The sequence below is a fragment of the Schistocerca americana genome, chromosome 3 (genome assembly GCF_021461395.2).
Source record: "Schistocerca americana isolate TAMUIC-IGC-003095 chromosome 3, iqSchAmer2.1, whole genome shotgun sequence".
In the NCBI taxonomy this organism is placed as follows: Eukaryota; Metazoa; Arthropoda; class Insecta; order Orthoptera; family Acrididae; genus Schistocerca; species Schistocerca americana.
The window spans coordinates 191,816,011-191,835,243 of NC_060121.1; the positions used below are offsets into that span (position 1 = coordinate 191,816,011).

Here is a 19,233-nt window from a genome sequence, read left to right on the forward strand (position 1 = left end):
TACTGTGTTAAAGCTATTCTTACCTGAGTAGAATGGTGAGGTCTATGTCATCACTTAAACGATCCAGTGCTTGTGTGCCATCAACACGAACAGCATTTACTTTGTCACGCAAAGCTTGTGAAGTTCCCATGGCTGGATGTCTCTCCTTCAGGATGTCGACAATGTTTGGCTGTCGTAAGAAAGCTACCACTTTCTCATTGTAAGCAGTTGGAATTTCAGGTGTTGGCATAACACGAGCGATACTTGCAGCATTTAGGCCAAGGTTTGGCCCACAGAGGCAACTCACAGGTGGTCGTGGTGGTGGAATAGGTGCCTGTAAACCATGCAGTACAATTTTATTCCTGTTCAGTTTTCATAAAACTGTTGATGTAATGCAAAATTATATTTGCTGCAAAGCAAAGTAGTGATGTTGCATATGTTTGCTACAATATGCATGCAATCAACGAGCTGGTTATTTTGGTAAATATCAGTGAAAGAACGAACGAAAGTGAGGTTTAAATGGGGAGGATGTAATGGGCAGGAAGAAAATGCATGATATGAATTTTAACATTTTAAATGTACACTCTTTTAATTTTTAAGAATACTGTGTCCTTACAGTGAAAAACAGCTGATGTTTTAAAAGGAAAATTTTAACAGCTGAATGACTCAAAAGATCTACTTGAAGCACTTATTCTCTGGTACATCATTAGTTTCTCCATTACAATTTCTCCTCACTCCTGTTTTCATCTGGCTCAGCAACTGTTGTTCATGTCCTATTCATGATGTTGAAACTATGTTGTCCAGTTTACATCACAATTATCTTTCAACTCGTAAACATTAATTCTTACTCATTGGCAATCCTAAATCCGAGAGTTGAGAAATATCTGGCTAGACTCTTACAATTTTTCACCAAATATTTAAGCTAGAACACGGGAGCATGAAAAATGTAGTCATACTGAAAATGTGTGTGTGTACAGAATTAAGCTCATTTTGGCAAAGAAAAGATAGTTTTCTGCTGAATTGAGAACAAAGTGTTCAAGTGTCACCATCATCATCATCATCATCATCATCATTTAAGACTGATTATGCCTTTCAGCGTTCAGTCTGGAGCATAGGCCTCCTTATAAAATTCGTCCATGATCCCCTATTCACTGCTAACATCGGTGCCTCTTCTGATGTTAAGCCTATTACTTCAAAATCATTCTTAACCGAATCCAGGTACCTTCTCCTTGGTCTGCCCTGACTCCTCCTACCCTCTACTGCTGAACCCATGAGTCTCTTGGGTAACCTTGCTTCTCCCATGCGTGTAACATGACCCCACCATCTAAGCCTGTTCGCCCTGACTGCTACATCTATAGAGTTCATTCCCAGTTTTTCTTTGATTTCCTCATTGTGGACACCCTCATGCCATTGTTCCCATCTACTAGTACCTGCAATCATCCTAGCTACTTTCATATCCGTAACCTCAACCTTGTTAAGGTAACCTGAATCCACCCAGCTTTCGCTCCCATACAACAAAGTTGGTCGAAAGATTGAACGGTGCACAGATAACTTAGTCTTGGTACTGACTTCCTTCTTGCAGAACAGAGTAGATCGTAGCTGAGCGCTCACTGCATTAGCTTTGCTACACCTCGCTTCCAGTTCTTTCACTATATTGCCATCCTGTGAGAATATTCATCCTAAGTACTTGAAACTGTCCACCTGTTCTAACTTTGTTCCTCCTATTTGGCACTCAACTGGTTTATATTTCTTTCCCACTGACATTACTTTCGTTTTGGAGATGCTAATCTTCATACCATAGTCCTTACATTTCTGATCTAGCTCTGAAATATTACTTTGCAAACTTTCAATCGAATCTGCCATCACAACTAAGTCATCTGCATATGCAAGACTGCTTATTTTGTGTTCACATATCTTAATCTCACCCAGCCAGTCTATTGTTTTCAACATATGATCCATAAATAATATGAACAACAGTGGAGACAGGTTGCAGCCTTGTCTTACCCCTGAAACTACTCTGAACCATGAACTCAATTTACCGTCAACTCTAACTGCTGCCTGACTATCCATGTAAAGACCTTTAATTGCTTGCAAAAGTTTGCCTCCTATTCCATAATCTCGTAGAACAGACAATAACTTCCTCCTAGGAACCCGGTCATATGCCTTTTCTAGATCTATAAAGCATAGATACAATTCCCTGTTCCTCTCATAACACTTCTCCATTATGCATATTTTAATCACATGATGGCAGTGTTATTATTTTCATAAATTGAAGCAAATGGTTCTGAATGAATTACATGTTTGCTCTTTGGCAAGGCAGTAACATCACAAAGCACGGACTTGTTTGATAAACCCAAGGAAGGGCATCTGCCGTATGCTAATAAGAAATAAGTCATAATAAAAACAAAATGCACAGCCGTATACTTCTTGTATGGTATCAAAGCAACCAATTAAAAAAGAAGGTTAAGCTGTCATCATATCAAAGACTTGTTTGTGCACTACAGTGCTTTACTATGGGTGGTTCTATTGGAAGTGGTAGCTATTGCCATCATCTAGCCTTTGAACTGAATTACCCAGACAGTTAATTGAGGAACACGCAGTTTAATGTGTATTTTGAACCATGGTTGAAACTTAGCATTTTTCATGCTAAGAAATGTTGCCGTAGCCTGGCATTTAACCACTAAACTACCATTTTTTGCAGTATTATGATGAACAAAAAGGCTGTTCCTAACCCATGGGACAGAAACTGTTGTGTGAGCAGTGTACAGACCAGGAAATCATTTGTCAGATGTTTAACTTTCAAAACCATTAGTTCCTCTTCTGAAGGCAAAGAAAAAAATAGCAAAGGATTTAGAGAAACATAATCAGTTTTGCAATTTACAATTCAGTATAATTAGTAATTATAACAAAGATTGTACAAAATTATTCAATTGGTTGGGATAATGGGATGATAATTAGACATTGTGTTTCAGAAGTTCTCAAATGTTTTGTTCATGCCTCCATTGTACTTTTAATATAGACATTCAGGAATAAGGTTTTTATTTGCATATGTATGTAAACACACAGAAATGGATGATAATCATATATTTTTAAACAATAGTATGATGCAAATACTTCTCTTCAAACATAGCAATAAGAGACAAGAAGAATTAAGCATTTGAACTTACATACAGCTGTGGACCATTGACTGTGTCTGTTCTTTCAGACATGCAAGTAAAATTAAGCAGCTACACAGATTTAGGCCTACAATTAAAAAAATAATAAGAAGAAGAAAGGCAACCATTCACCTATGGCGATTGATGTATGGAGCATGGAAACATATAACAGAAAACATTATTTACAATAGCTTTCAAGCTCTTGCTCTTTTTATGGTAAAAGTACACACACACACACACACACACACACACACAAATATATACTCCCGCAGCTATGGAGTGAATATCTGGGTGTCTGTGTGTACTTTCATGTAAACTCCTGCAGCTGTGGAGTGTATGTTTGGGTGTCTGTGTGATTGTGCGTATAAATGTCTGTACTTTTACTAGAAAAAAGGGCAAGAGCAAGAAAGCTAGTGTGAATACTGCCTTCTGTTACATGTTTCTACACTCCACACCAGTTCACTATATGAAAGTGGTTGTCTTTCCCTTATTTCATGTATTGTTCAAACCAGGAATTTCTATTACTGTTACATGTTTCTAAAAATCTAAACTGTGAAGAAAGTGTGATATGAAAAGATGTGCTGAGATAATAACTTAATAAATTTTACACTGCTCTGAATTTCTGGGAGTATCCTCTACAAATGTTAACACTAACAGCGTTGTGCTTAACACGTGCATTTGGTAAATGAAGTATTACTGGCTTAAAAATTTGAAGAAAAACCATGCGTTGTTCTGAAACCTCCATTTCTGGGACAACTTGAGCAAAACTTGATGTATGCCTCATCTTCAAATTTTATTATTTGTGGATGAAGCTATCCTTGATGTATTTCTTTTTTTCTCTGCAGTGTGCAATTTTTCTGCCAACTGGTTAATTGTGAACAGAGTTAAACAAGATTTGATCATTAGACCTCTGTTTCTGAATATTATCATTTAATGTAAGTCAATGCAACAATGGAAACAGTAAATCATGTTTTAAGAGGGTCATTAAGCTCTTCATGTTGTAACTATGGATGAGAATTCCAACTGAAAGAAGCACTTTCTGAATCTTCTTCAGTATCTAAGCCCAGCAATTTCCTTATTTTGTGGCATGTCGCTGAGACAAATGAATTGGACACTTAAGATATTTGACTTGTGCTTCACTAATATTTTATGGAGTACTATTCTGGGTTAACTCGTGTTTCAGAAATAATGTTCACTTTTGATCTCATTGTAGTGCACTCCAGCACAAAAACAGAAATAAAGTTTTCATTGCATAAAAATGGGTACCATAGAAATAATACCTGACACATGATAGCCGACAACAGCTTGTAGACAACTTTTTAGTAAATTAAATATTTTAGTAATGATTTGAATGCACACATAATCTCTGACATTTGCTCTAAATAATTCAAAACCGTTCAAACTGCATAACAACTATCTGTGATGGAAAAATAACCTGAAGTACTTTTGAATAAACCAGACTTTGGCTCAAACAAAGATTAATTGCACTGCAATAAACATTTTTGATTGCATGCCCAATGATTCAAAATGGATGCATTCAGCAAAATTCGCATAAAAAGCAGACAATATGTTTCTTCATGGCAGCTTTCTCCATTTTGTAGATGAATTTTCATTGATAGATTAGTAGCATACGTAATTTAAAAGAATAGTATTTTTAATGGTGCTCATCTCAATTATTCTGTAATGAATTAAATAAGCCACCACAATATAGAGATGTAGATACCTTCTTTCCAGTTGTTATATTTCCTTAACTGGCATTACAAAGCACTGTACAATATGACGGCATGGTCTTGCATTTATCTGTATTAGCAGAGGCAGTCATTTTATTAACTTACATTATGCATTTAAATGATAGCTTTAAATGATCTGAACAATTTTCAACAACATAGGAAAAGATATATTGCTATTTACGTTAAAGATAACATGCTAGGTTGCAGACAGGCACAATTAAAATATACTTACACTAAGCTTTTGGTCACAGCCTTCATTGGAAAATGAGAAACACACACCATTCATTCACACAAAAAGAGCACACTTCATGCACACAAGACTGCCAGCTGTGGCAGTAGCACTTTGAGGGTGTCTAGCTTCATTACAACTAAAGTTCATTGAACCTGCTTGGCTTACTAAAGTTGATTAACCGAGTATGGTGAGATACTATAATCGCAAAAAACAGTGCTGAGCATTTTAAGGGTGTCTGTATTGAAACTGTTACTAAAAGTTCCTCATGGTCACTAACACCAGTGACTACTAAAGCACAAATAAAGAAAACTACGAGTAGGATTTACATGGCCCAAGTTGCCAGAGTTGTTAGTCATGAGTGCGTGAGATGTGCTTGCTTTATTGAATGAATGGTGTGCGTTTCTCTTTTTCTGATGAAGGCTGTGGCTGAAAGCTTATGTGTAAGTGTCTTTCAAGTGTATCTGTCTGCAACTTACATGTTATCTTTACAGTAAGTAGCAATGTATCTTTTCCTACACCGATGATATTCCTACCTGGAGTTTCCATTGTTTGAACAGTTTTTAAGCAGCACAAGGCTACTTTTCTAAACTAGATCAAAGAAGTAAAAATTGAACAAATAAAAAAAATTTCTTGTATATAATTTTTCATTATTGAGTATTTAATTGCAAGAATAAAAACTGAGGCATATGCTAGTGAAACAGACAGTCTAAAAATGCCTTTCATGACCAAGAACATGCTAGTGAAATGTATAAAGGAAGAAGTTGCAGCACGTTATATGTCACAAAAGAAAATTATGTTCTTTAAACATATCTTAGCCTTTGCATTGCATGAGGTATAGTCTCACGGAAACAAGAGTTTCTTTTTTACAGAAGCATTGTTACGCCATCCCACATATTATATGCAAGCCGGAAATTCACTGATTGTGCAACACTGAACTAATGCAACACAGTCAAGCTACTAATGGAATACGGAAGGTAGATCTAATGATTTACAAGCCATGCATGAAAGACTGAGAAGATGAAACATGTTAGGCACTGGATATGTTAACTTACACGGCCATGACCCAGCTCCTCCTCACCCGCACTTCGGCTACGTCGCCGAGCACCAGGCAGGAACAGTTTGTGGGGATTCAAGTAGGGGGACTCAGTTGGCAGGCGAGGGTCAATGAAAGTTGTCGTCTTGGTTGTGTGGTCGATGAAGAATTGCTACAATATGCAACACAGCATACATGCTACTATCAAACCACCAGTTCCCAAGCAGCTAAATATTCATTGACAACAGTACTTGTTCAGTTAAACATGCTTCAGCCAGCATCCCTGACACGCTCACAAACATACTCACTTAACACAATTTTTATTTTAGAAAGATTGTTATAGGAGACTCTCTGTATTAGTAGTTACGGATTGCAAGTAACTGACATGCAGCTGTTAGTGATTATAATTTCTTTAGTACAATATACAGAATACATATTCATGTTGAAAAGTCACAGCAAGGCAAAGCCTTTTTTTCGTATCTAATTGACAAGTATTATTAAAAATTTATCAAACACTCTTAAAGGAACTTTCTTAAAATCTGTACTCATCTGTTAAGAAGATGCACTTATGATTCCACATCCTGATTTAAGAATGAAGCTTTCAATTAATTTGAAGATTTGCTGTATTGTAATCAACATCAAAAGAAAAAATGTGTTATGTGAATCACCAAGAAAAGTATGCAGATTAAAAAAAAATCATGTGACAGACCATAAGAAGAAACTTTTACACACATTCTCATTGCAATATCATTATCACCATAGAGACCATAACAAACAGGAAATGTATACCGAATAGGAAGATGAATAAATATCACATTAAACCAGAATATAGTATTACTGATAGCCCATAATGCAGTTCAGCATCTTGGTGTACAGGACAGTTAAAATAAGCTTCTATAAGTTAAAGGAACCATTCTAAAGATGAAGACAGTAATGTTTGTGTGGTATACAGTAGACTTTCTCATCTTGCTCATACAGCTGGTAATTTTCAGTTGTATACATGTTATCATTACACTCACATTTCCTACAAATGTTCCTATTATTGTTCTGAATTCATGGTTCATGGATTTACACATGGTTTTATATCCTGTCTTCCAAGAAGCTTGAGAAAATTATACATATAATTTTATGACCGCTATATATAAAAAATGAATCAATTTTATTGATTTCATGACATCAAAGGAATGGATGCAATGGGGATAAATTCAATGAAGATGAAGATGAAATATCATGAAATGATGTTAGTGAAGCAACATTCTTCAGTTCTGAAATCCACTGTAATGTCTGGAGGCATGCTCAGATAGCCTTATGGTTAAGGGGAGTAGTCACAGAATGCAGAAAATCCAGGTCTGGTACACATTTTCCATGTTTGTTGTTGTGGTCTTCAGTCCTGAGACTGGTTTGATGCAGCTCTCCATGCTACTCTATCCTGTCAAGCTTTTTCATCTCCCAGTACCTACTGCAACCTACATCCTTCTGAATCTGCTTAGTGTATTCATCTCTTGGTCTCCCTCTATGATTTTTACCCTCCACGCTGCCCTCCAATACTAAATTGGTGATCCCTTGATGCCTCAGAACATGTCCTACCAACCGATCCCTTCTTCTGGTCAAGTTGTGCCACAAACTTCTCTTCTCCCCAATCCTATTCAATACTTCCTCATTAGTTATGTGATCTACCCATCTAATCTTCAGCATTCTTCTGTAGCACCACATTTTCCATATCATGAAATATTCGTTACATAGGAGTACATATTTTCTGAGTGTTAATTTTCGACTATCATTTAATTTAATTGATATTGTCCCTATTACCTCCATTCATTTCATGTCAACAGAACTAATTCTATTAATATACAATGCTTGATAAAGAAAGTGAAGTATGCAGACATTGTTGGATCTCAGTGTAACTCTGTACACACACACACACACACACACACACACACACGACTGGAAGGCATGTAAATAGTTGCCGTTCTCCGTGGTAGACAGAACGGCCTCGTGAATGTTTTAATATTGTTCATATTTAGTGTTGTTACCATGCCTTGCCAGGTATATAATAGGCATAAACAGTGTCAGATGTTGACTGATCACTGTGAAGGACAGGAGCTGCCACATTCTCATGTGAGATATCATCATCAGCTTCTGGTAGTTTGAAGGTACACCATTGTGGGGCTCCATTTGGCCGGCTGGTTGAATCGTGCAATATCCAGGTTTCTGTAGCATAGACTGTGACTGTGGCCAAATGTTGGACTTCATGGGAAGGTTAGGGCAGGCATGCTCATCGTCAAGGTTCCAGTTGACCACATCTGACCACCATAAAGAAGGATTGCCATATTCTGCACCAAGGCCAATGTAACCCCTTAACATCTACACCTACCATCTGAGAACAGGTAATGGGCTCCAACAATAATCTGTGTCAACACCCACCATGGTTGGAGACTAGAGACAGCTGGACTAGGGAATTACTATCCCATGCCTTGGCTGCCATTAACATTAAAACACAAATGGCTGCATTTGGAGGGATGCTAATACCATGAAGCATTAACTACTGGTGAAAAAGGTTACATTGTGTTCAGTGTTGAATTGCTTTTCTGCACTGCCTTGTATGACTATTGCTGCAAGTATGGTGGTAACCTGGGGAGAGGTCCCATTCTTCCAGTGTTCCATCCACAGCAGTGTTATTTCTGGCATCATGGTATGGGGAGCATTGGGTATGACTTCAGGTAACAGCTCATAGATACTGAGGGAAGGCTGATGGCACTGCTGTATATCACCGACACCCTGCACCCTCATGTGCTCTCTCATATGCGAATGTGTGGGACCAGGTTGGATTTCAGCTCCATCCCAGTGCCAGTATCCACAATATCAAGGACCAGTTACAACAGTTGAAGGCCAACTTGCCTCAGGAGAGGATACAATGGCTTTATGACTCTCTTCTCAACTGTATCAGTGTGTGCATCCAGGCCAGTGGGGGTACAGTGTCATACTGAGAAGTGGGCTCAAACTGCCAGTAAATTTGATTCAGTTTTGTAATCACCACACTCAACTTGTGAAGTGTCATTTCATTTCCTCCTCCTCCTCTTGGCTCCTCCACTCTTTTTGTCAGGCAGGGTCAATTAATAGCATAACAAATAATTGTAACTAGGGTATAGAATGGCTGCTAACTGAATGGACAAAATTGTGTTTTATGTTCACATTTGCACTGTTATATATTGTAAGAAAGCAGCATGTCTGTAAAATGTATTATGTTAAATTTGAAAAACAATGAAACATATGTCGAATGTGGACAAAGCTTTTGATTGTATGGTTGATAATGCTTTAGGTCAAAAGTAAACTACTGATTTTATGAGTAAATTCTGCTGTGTACACAATAATTCAGACATTATGCTGCATGTTCCACAGGAACTTGTCCAATTGTCTGGACAGAGTTGAATCCCAGAAATGTTCGTTCTGCTACTGTTGAATAATGAGGAGAAACAATAGCACACTAAAGTTGGCAAGAAGTTCAAAAACAGATTGACAACTCACTTATCTTCTGAATATTATTACAAAATGAAATGGAAAGACTGACCTCTGGCTGATTTCAAAAAGCTTTGACTTTCCTCATTATAATTATTCTGATTTAATGCCTTAAGGTGACCAAGGCTGAAGGATAAAAACATATGTAATGTATGAAAAATTTCCCACATCATGATAATGCATGGAGGTAACTTTTTTACTCTGAGCAACAGTATCCACTGCAAATTATTCCCATGTCTTTGAGCTTTGCCTGCAACAGTTTACCAAGTGAGTCATCCATATATGACCCATGGCCTGACCTGCAGCTCCAGTATGCATGTGCTTTCTCTTTTGCAGCAAACATCTCAGGTTCATATAGAAATCCAATTTTTGGTGACTATTTTTTATCTTCAAAAGTCACCAGAGTCTACTTCGTAGTTCTATATAATAATGAGAAAGTTGACAGGGTAAAAATTTGAGACAGTTCAGAAAAAAACTACCATTGATCAGAAAACTCCAGAAATAGCTTCCAGAGAGAGCCCTATACCAGCAAAAAGCAGTGAGAATGGGTTATTTGCTCTCAAAAAAGGTAGTTTGAAAGTGATGAAAAGAGTTCAGGTGTAGTAAAACACTCTATAGTGATATGTTATGAGAAATTTTGGGCAGCCACAGGTCCAGACCAAAGTGAAGCAGATACTACTAAGAGCTACAGGACAATGACATTTTAGTAAGCAGACCCTGTATGCTGACACAGATACAACTCAATCAAGGAGTGGTAATTATAAAATCAGAGATACATGTTAATAACATATGTTTTTTTTGTAGAGTTATGAAAGTGTGTGGTACTCTATAATGACAGCCACTCTGTAATAAATGTTATCTAAGCACAGCTGTAGGAGACATTCATCAATATAAATGGAACAGGAGGGATTGCAGGGACTTGTAATCGATACCTTAGGTCATGAGTATTCCACCTTTCTCCAGCTTTTGTTGTGTCAATAAATCAAAGTGCCTTATCTGAGAATTATGAAATGTATGTGTTAATGTGCATAGCTTTATAGAGCCAATATCGGTACCTAAATCCTTTTTGGCACTAGGTCCACTTTACAGAATGACATGTTCTGATGCCTAAAAAGAGTTTATTGAGAATTGTGTGTTGTACTTCATCATTTGTATACTATATTTTTACTGCTTTCTTTGATTTACAGCTTCTGGCTATTTAATGTTTGCTATAGCAATCAACTTGGTGCCTCACAAATTGCAGAGTTTGTTTTGTGTGACACACAGCCCTTGGAAAAGGGCCTCAAGCATGTCAATTTTCTCTTACATGATGCACTGCCAACATATACTGCTAGGCAGGTTTTTCTTTTTCAGCTCTTATTGCAGGAATCTACTGACTGCATATTTATGAACATTTAGGGGTACAAAGGTCTACCCTGAAGCTGAACCCTGAGTCACATTACCTTTGCCTTTCTTCCTCCTCTTGACTTGGGACGTGAATGATGTACCATGCTTGAGGTACCGTACCTCGAAAGAGTCTTCTCACCAAGAAAATTTCTTTCACTTGTAATATATCACAAGTGCTGGTTAATAAAGATACCTATGACTACTTTGTAAGGATTAGTTCATTGTACTATGGAAATATATCTCACCTCAGGTTTTCTTATGCGGAGTAGTTCCATTATAATTTGTATTCATACTGACATGTATCAAAATGTTCTTTTTTAAATTTAAGGCTGTAAACCATATCTGCAGTTATCTTGAATACTGCAAAAGATTCACTCACTAATTTACTCTAACACGTCTTTGTTAGATAAGTACATATAAGTGACTGGATACGTGGACTTCTTTGTAAGTCGTCAGTGCTCAGTAGTAGTCCATGAATGTTGAAGGAATACAGAAAAAAATCTCTCTCACACACACACACACACACACACACACACACTGAGGAGAGACGTAGCCAAAAAGTTCTATTTCGTATTGAGAAATTCATTTTTTAATCAGTTCAACATACCTTTCCATTCCGATCAAACTTAGTTTCCCAGCCACGTGGTAGATCCCTCACAACATCAGCAAAGAGGTTGACTAAGCTCACAAGATCACGGTTGTGCTGGTATCTCTCAAATGAATGAGGATCTCTTCGAATCTTTGAAATCATGTGCTTCAGGGAACCATTTCGATTATACATGGCCAGTGCCTCCTGCAACAATGTATTTTTATTAATATAGTACTAATGTGCATGGTACTAAAACAGATTACAATGACTAACCACTTAATGGGAACCATGATCTTTTTATCTTCTTCTTCTCTTTTTTTTTTTACTTGGGACAGCCACAGTTACAGTGTATGCTTTGTACAAATTGAAGTTAGTAAATATGGCAATTTCCATTTCTTGCCTGTTAAAAACATGACTGGCATGGCACAACCATCAATCATTGTTAATTTGTTCATTTCTGATTAATAGCTAACTAGTTTCCTAGAAGTGGAATTTTATATACCCTGGTAAGCTTCATGTGATAACATGAAATGAGTTCAAAATTGTTCAGGCTTTCGTGGCCACTTGTTGACAAACTGCCTATTGGCTTCTGTCTCGGGTTCTTCGGCCGACGTTCATCTAATGATTTTTCTGACGTTTCGCCAGCATGAGTGGCTGGCATTGTCAAAGCTTCACCCTCCATTGCCGGTGGTGAACTGGAGCTGAGCTCGCGGGCGCAGACTATATGTACCTGGCGCGCCAACGTCCGAGGGCTTCTCCGCTGTCATGAGTGGCATTGAATAACTGCTGGAAATGCATAAACTTAGCTGCACCTACAGTTAGCCTGTTTTTATCAACAAGAATCATTCAATGAATGATAACTACATCAATAGCTATCAAAAGCTGCATGGGATGTTATCAAGACCACCTATGCATAAGTAAGAATAGCAAAATTACTTTTTCTGATGTGAGTGTCAGATTCTAAGTGACAGTGTGGCTTCAAATCCAGTTTGTTGGGAGTGAAAGCAGTTAAATATATTATTTCTTTTGTACTATCATCAGTTGAATAACAATTATTGTTAATGCCATGCCCGTTGATCTCTTGAAGGTATTTGACTCTGTCAGTCACATGAATCTGGTAAACTCTACTGCTATGGATTTAGAGGCTCAGAACTCTTTGGTCAGGCCATACTGTGATAGTAGACGGCAAATAGTGCAGTTTAACAATAGGAGATTAAATGTCCTTAATGTCATATGGGATGTACCACAAGGTTTTGTGTCTGGACCTTTACTATTTATAATTTGTGTCACCAACTTGCCTAGTATGATGTTGTGTAAACGCACACAATATCCAGATGGCAGTACTTTTGTTACAGCTGGCAAACACTTGACAGCATTACAGCATCAAAGTAAGAATCGTGCCATAGTGTCCAACACATGGTTTGGCATTGATTAACTGTGATGAGAAAACTGTAAATATTCCATTCAGTTTATGTATTAAAAAACATGACACTGAATATGCTTCTACTAAACTTCTTGAGATTCATCTTGACTCAAAATTAACATGGGAAGGTAATATTACACATTTGAGTGCAACATTAGCATGTGTCAAACATTTATTAAGTAAACTTACATTTTGTGTTAGTGATAAATCTATTGCCCAATACATAGTCTGCATTTTTCTTCAATCACTTGTCATATGGAGTCATATTATGGGGTCATTTCTCTGAAATAAAACCTTATTGTGCAAGAAAAGGCAATTAGAAGCACCTGTGGAGCCAAACACAAAGAGTCTTGCAGAATTTATTAAAAAAAAACCTGAAAATACCAATTGTTACATCCCTCTATATTTTACTTTTTTTGAGAAACACAAAGGAAAGCCAATAGAACTGTTAACTTAAACAGCCTCTTCGTCAATATATTTTAAAAACCAAAGATTGTCACAAACATAAGAATTTACAGTTACTTGATTTTCTTTTTTTCCAGCAAAGGCATGCGGTGTGATAGTTCATTCAGAACCACCATACAAAAGTGGCTTAGGAAATATGCACTTTATTCAATGGAAAAATTTAAAATGTACCCCAAAGATGGTCTTGTATACTAATATTGATTAATTTAGATTGTGTGTGTATATGTAAATATGGTAAGAAAAGTTCTGGCAATATGTAAACAGTTTAAGAGTAAAGGAGACAACTCACTGAATAGTACAAGCATTGAGCCCTCATCAGGCACACAAAAAAGAATGAATACTATGTGTGCTGTAGCTCATTAAAGGATCCATCCAAAATCTAGAAAAGTTTTATGCCTCTCAGAGACTTCCACACTTCTGCTTTTCAAAGAGTTGTCTCCTTTACTCCTACATTGTTCTAATGGATATGTAGTGTTTGGTTTCGAAGAAATTATAATATGATAGTTATGGCCTATTGTATCTAAATGGTTCAAATGGCTCTGAGCACTATGCGACTTAATTTCTGAGATCATCAGTCACCTAGAACTTAGAACTAATTAAACCTAACTAACCTAAGGACATCACACACATCCATGCCCGAGGCAGGATTCGAACCTGCGACTGGAGCGGTCGCTCGGCTCCAGACTGTAGCGCCTAGAACCGCACGGCCACTCCGGCTGGCGCCTATTGTATCTCTCCATATCTTTCTCACAGTGTATATAAGTATTTGTACCTGTGTATGAATATGTAAACAAAATGGCTACATAAATTGAATTTATATGGTTAAAGATGGACAGTTAAATTATTGAATTATTCATAACAAAATTTTTGGGCTTGTTGCCTTCCAGGAAAGTTTTTGCACCCAAAATATTCTTGAAACTAGCAGCTAGCCGAAACCCAAGTAGAAAGCTCTCTTTGTTCGTTTCTTTTGTCATTTCTGACTATGTAGGTTGATAATAATAATAATAATAATAAAAAACATTTTTGTATTCAGAGGAGCAAGCTTGTGATTTATCATGTAACTGAACTTTCATGCATTTCTTTTTGTCCTCATGTGGATGATCACATACTTTCCCTTATAGAGAGAATTACAGCACCATTCAGATATTGTGTCTATGTCATTTGTCTGTGACACAGATTCCCATATGGAGGAGACAGAAATAGGCATCCTTGGTGTATAGAAGCAACTGAAAGGGTTGAAAATAAGTAAGTCACCAGGTTCAGATGGAATCCCAGTTCAGTTTTACAGGGACTACTCCATGGCATTGGCATATTACTTAGCTTGTGAGTCTTACTTGGGTTGTTGTTGTTGTGGTCTTCAGTCCTGAGACTTGTTTGATACCGAGCAAGGTGGCGCAGTGGTTAGACACTGGACTCGCATTCGGGAGGACGACGGTTCAATCCCACGTCCGGCCATCCTGATTTAGGTTTTCCGTGATTTCCCTAAATCACTCCAGGCAAATGCCGGGATGGTTCCTCTGAAACGGCACGGGCGACTTCCTTCCCCATCCTTCCCTAATTCGATGAGACCAATGACCACGCTGTCTGGTCTCCTTCCCCAAACAACCAACCAACCAACCAACTTGTTTGATGCAGCTCTCCATGCTACTCTATCCTGTGCAAGCTTGGGTAGCTCAGATGGTAGAGCACTTGCCCACGAAAGGCGGAGGTCCCAAGTTTGAGTCTCGGTCCGGCACACAGTTTTAATCTGCCAGGAAGTTTCATTTTTGCACACACTCCAGTGCAGAGAGAAAGCTTGCTTAGCTCTGCTAGTACTTCATTTGTAAGCTAATGAACTGCTTTCCCCCTGGAGAATTCTTTACGAAAGCCAAACTAACAGGCAATTAACAAGTTCTACTCAGTTAAATGAGTCAGTACAAACACTTTTGAAATGACTGGAAAGAGTAAAATAAGTCTGTAATTGAACCTTGTTTGGTTATCTTGAACTATGCTCTAAAACACAATTGCGAAAAGACCCTGAGTGTCATCATGGCAGCAGCATTGTATGTTTCTCTGTGTGTGTGTGCGTGTGTGTGTGTGTGTGTGTGTGTCTACTTTCTACTAGAAAAAGTCAGAGCTCAGAAGTCAGTGAACACTCTTTCCCATTACGTGTGTCTATGCACCACATATCAGTTTTCTATAGGTGAGTTGTTGCCTTTCCCATATTTAGTGCATTGTTCCATCCAGAAATTTCCTATATTGGTATGGTTGATTACAAAGATAGATTAAAGATAATATGAGGGTGGTTCCAAGAGTTCTCAGAATCACCACGAGAGGTCAGCGCTAGTGCAACGACCTGTTCACGTGATATTCATTGGACTGTTGCCTGTAAACATGTGCCACATCAGTGTTCTTGGAAGAGAACTGTGCCGGTGATGTGGCTCTGTTGTTGTTCCCACGTAGTGATTTGCGAAGATGGAAATAATCGAGATTCGAGCAATGATAAGATATGAGAGCAAAGGACAGTCAAGCCGATTTCTAGAGTACACTGGGGGACTCTGCTCCTTCACATTCAACTGTTGCCAAGTGGACAAATGAATTAAATTTGATCAGGAGAGCTTAGATGATGATCCACACAGTGGTCGGTCAAAATGCGTCACTACTCCAGAAATCATTGCAAAAGTGCACAAAATGGTCATCGGAAAAAATTATGTGCAATATGGGTCCCGTAATTCTTGACACTGATCAAAATCACATGAGAATGGACACATTGGAAAATATTTGGCCCATTTTATGAGAAACGAAAAAGATTTTTTGCACCGGTTTGTGACCACAGATGAAACTTGGGTGCACTACTATACCTAGAGACAAAACAATAGTCAAAGCAGTGGAAACATGCTGATTCTCTGCCACCAAAGAAAGCAAAGACAATTCCTTCAGTGGGAAAGGTCATGGCATCAATGTTCTGGGATCCAAAGGTGATTCCTGTTGTAGATAATCTCCCCACTGGGCAAACAATTATTGGAGAATATTGTACCTGGGCAAACTGCAACAAAAGACACGTGAAAAAGGGCCAGGTTTAGCAAGGAAGAAAGTAATCTTCCATCAAGACAATGCGCACCCGCACACACGTGCTGTGATCATGGCAAAATTACATGAAGTAAGGTGTGAATTGTTGCCACACCCGCACTATTCACCTGATATGGCTCCATCCAACTTCCATCTCTTCCCAAAACTGAAAATTTTTCTTGGTGGATGAAGATTCACTTCAAATGAAGAATGATAGCTGGAGTTGACAACTATTTTGCAGGCCTGGAGGAAACTCATTTTTGAGGTGGGATCAAGGCACTGAAACATTGTTGGACCAACTGCATTAATCTACAAGGAGACTACATTGAAAAATTAAAAAAGTTTCAGTGATGCAAGTACTTTTTTTTTTCTATTCTGTTCCAAGAACTTTTCAAACCACCCTTCTACTATCAAGTCAACATTCTGCTAGAAATGTCAAGTTACTATCGGTAGCTTCTAGTGACATAATTCTGTGGTCTCCTCAGATGTTGTATTTCTGTAACAAATGTGTGTTGGTGGCACATGTAGTATCTGTAAAGGTAAAGCTAACACACTTGTATCTGGCTGTATGTTACTAGGTTTGGAGTTAGCCAACAATTTGAAAGTACCATCATTGCTACCAGAACCTTTCCCAGGGACTCAATTTTGTTTGGACTGCTATTTTTATTTGGTTTTTAATTAATAATTTTCAAAATAATGTTGGATTTATTGTTGAAGTATTAAATTTTTGTAGCATATTGCATGTGTTTCGCTTTTTTAATAATAGATTGGAGAAGTTTACACTACTGATAATTATAGTTTCAACATTGACAATAGTTCTCTTCTGAATTAGATAAGAGCTCTTTTCCTTACACAAAATACACCGATACCTTACTATATGACTGTTCTTTGTACAGCATTTAACTATAATGGCCTTTTCACGTTGTGGTATTTTTTCTTATTTATGGCCCATAACGTTTCATTACACACCCAGTGGTGGCACTGTTTAATTTGTTACACGTCCAGTAATGACATGAGACACTGTTTATATTCAGCTTATCTCTTCAGGTGGCTCTCCTGCATTTTGGTTATGTCATAACTTTATTTACCTTGCTATGAGAGAGGTGGGTACCAACCTGATCAAGCTTTCACTGAAGACAAGACAGGACTATTGGAAGTGAATGCCTGAAAGATCTTACATCTCAAAATGTGAAAAAAAAAAAAACAATTAACTTTGCTCCTTGGTGCTAATGCTGCATGTGAATTTAACCTAAAACTACTTTTATTATATCTTTCCAAAAATTCAAGGTGGTTTTAAAGGACTGAGCTAGAAACATTGTCTGTCACTTGGAGACCAAACAAGAAAGATTAGTAGTAGTATGGTACTCTGCCTTCTAGCAGATCTTGTCACTTCCACTTTTGTCTGTCCATAGCCTGTCTTTTCATGTCTGAATATTTGTCTCCTTTGATATTGTCCAGCATTTGATATCTTCCTTTTTCCTCTTCCCCTTTTTCCCTCCACCATTCCTTCTATTCCTTCCTTCAATAAACAGCCCCTCATCAAACACTGTCCAATCCAGTTCCGTTTTCTCTTTCTGATGACTTTCAGCATTTTTCTTTCTTCCCCAACTCTTCTTAATACTTCTTCATTCCTTAATCGGTCTTCCCATTTCACTTTTTCCATTCTTCTCCATATCCACATCTCTAGCGCCTCCAATCTTCTTCCATCTTCCTTCCTCAATGTCCAGGTCTCCGCACCATATAGTGCAATACTCCAGATGTAACATTTGCCAAGTCTTTTCCTCAGATCTTTGGTTAGTGGTCCACAATGTAATTTCTGTTTCCTCTTCAATCCTTCTTTTGCCATTTAAGTTCTTTTTCTAATTTCTGCGGAGCAATACATATCATTCATTATTACACTTCCCAAGTAATTGAAGTTACTCACTTGTTCTATTTCCTCTCTCCCTATTTTCATACGGCATTTTCTCCCCTTTCCTCCGATTACCATGCTTTTTGTTTTCTTCTTGTTAATCTTCATTCCATATTCTTCTAATTTTGTATTTAGACCGTCTAACATTTGTTCCATATTGGATGACTAAAATTATTTTAGGAGGCTAGTTTAAAAATTACTTTTGCCCAGAAATAAAAATTTAAAAAAAACTGAAGGACAATAACTTAAGCAATAAGGCATTGCTTATTTTGGATAATTCTCCAGGGCATCTGGCTAATTTATCTGAATTAGCTGATGATGTGTAGATTATCTTCACAAAAATACAACAGCTCTACTCCAGCCAGTGGATCCGTGTGCAATAGGCACTTTTTAAGTCCTCACTGAAGAAGGCAGGGCTAAAGTATCTTGAGGAGTAAACTCGGCCATTGTCTGTTACAAAATGCTGCTAAATGAGACACAAAGCAAAGTGAAGCAGGCAACTTTGCACCAAAATTTGGAACTGAGCCAATCCACTAAAGTGGAAAGAGAGGATGGCAGAATATAATAGTTAGTGATTTTTCATATTAATGTCCATCAGTAGATTAAAACAGTTTCTAAATTTTTGAGCTAAAGACCATATTATTTTATTAAAAACTTGGAAAAGATCCAATTAAATTTTTAAGAATCTGTATCAAAATTATTGATTTATTATATAGATTTTTGCTTTATGGCCAACTTTTATGGAACTCATCTAGGCCTTAAAGCGAG

General features: G+C 37.6%; 1 protein-coding gene across 1 annotated transcript in view; it reads right to left on the minus strand.

Moving 5' to 3' along the window:
* The window catches only part of LOC124607039 (E3 ubiquitin-protein ligase HECW2-like), a 194,804-nt gene that overhangs the window by 154,734 nt on the left and 20,837 nt on the right, over positions 1–19,233 (minus strand). The window contains exons 5-6 of the mRNA XM_047139213.1: positions 11,639–11,824; positions 24–313 (exon numbers count right to left, since the gene is read on the minus strand). Of these exons, the coding sequence (XP_046995169.1) occupies positions 24–313; positions 11,639–11,824 (476 nt within the window). The remainder of the gene's footprint in view (positions 1–23; positions 314–11,638; positions 11,825–19,233) is intronic.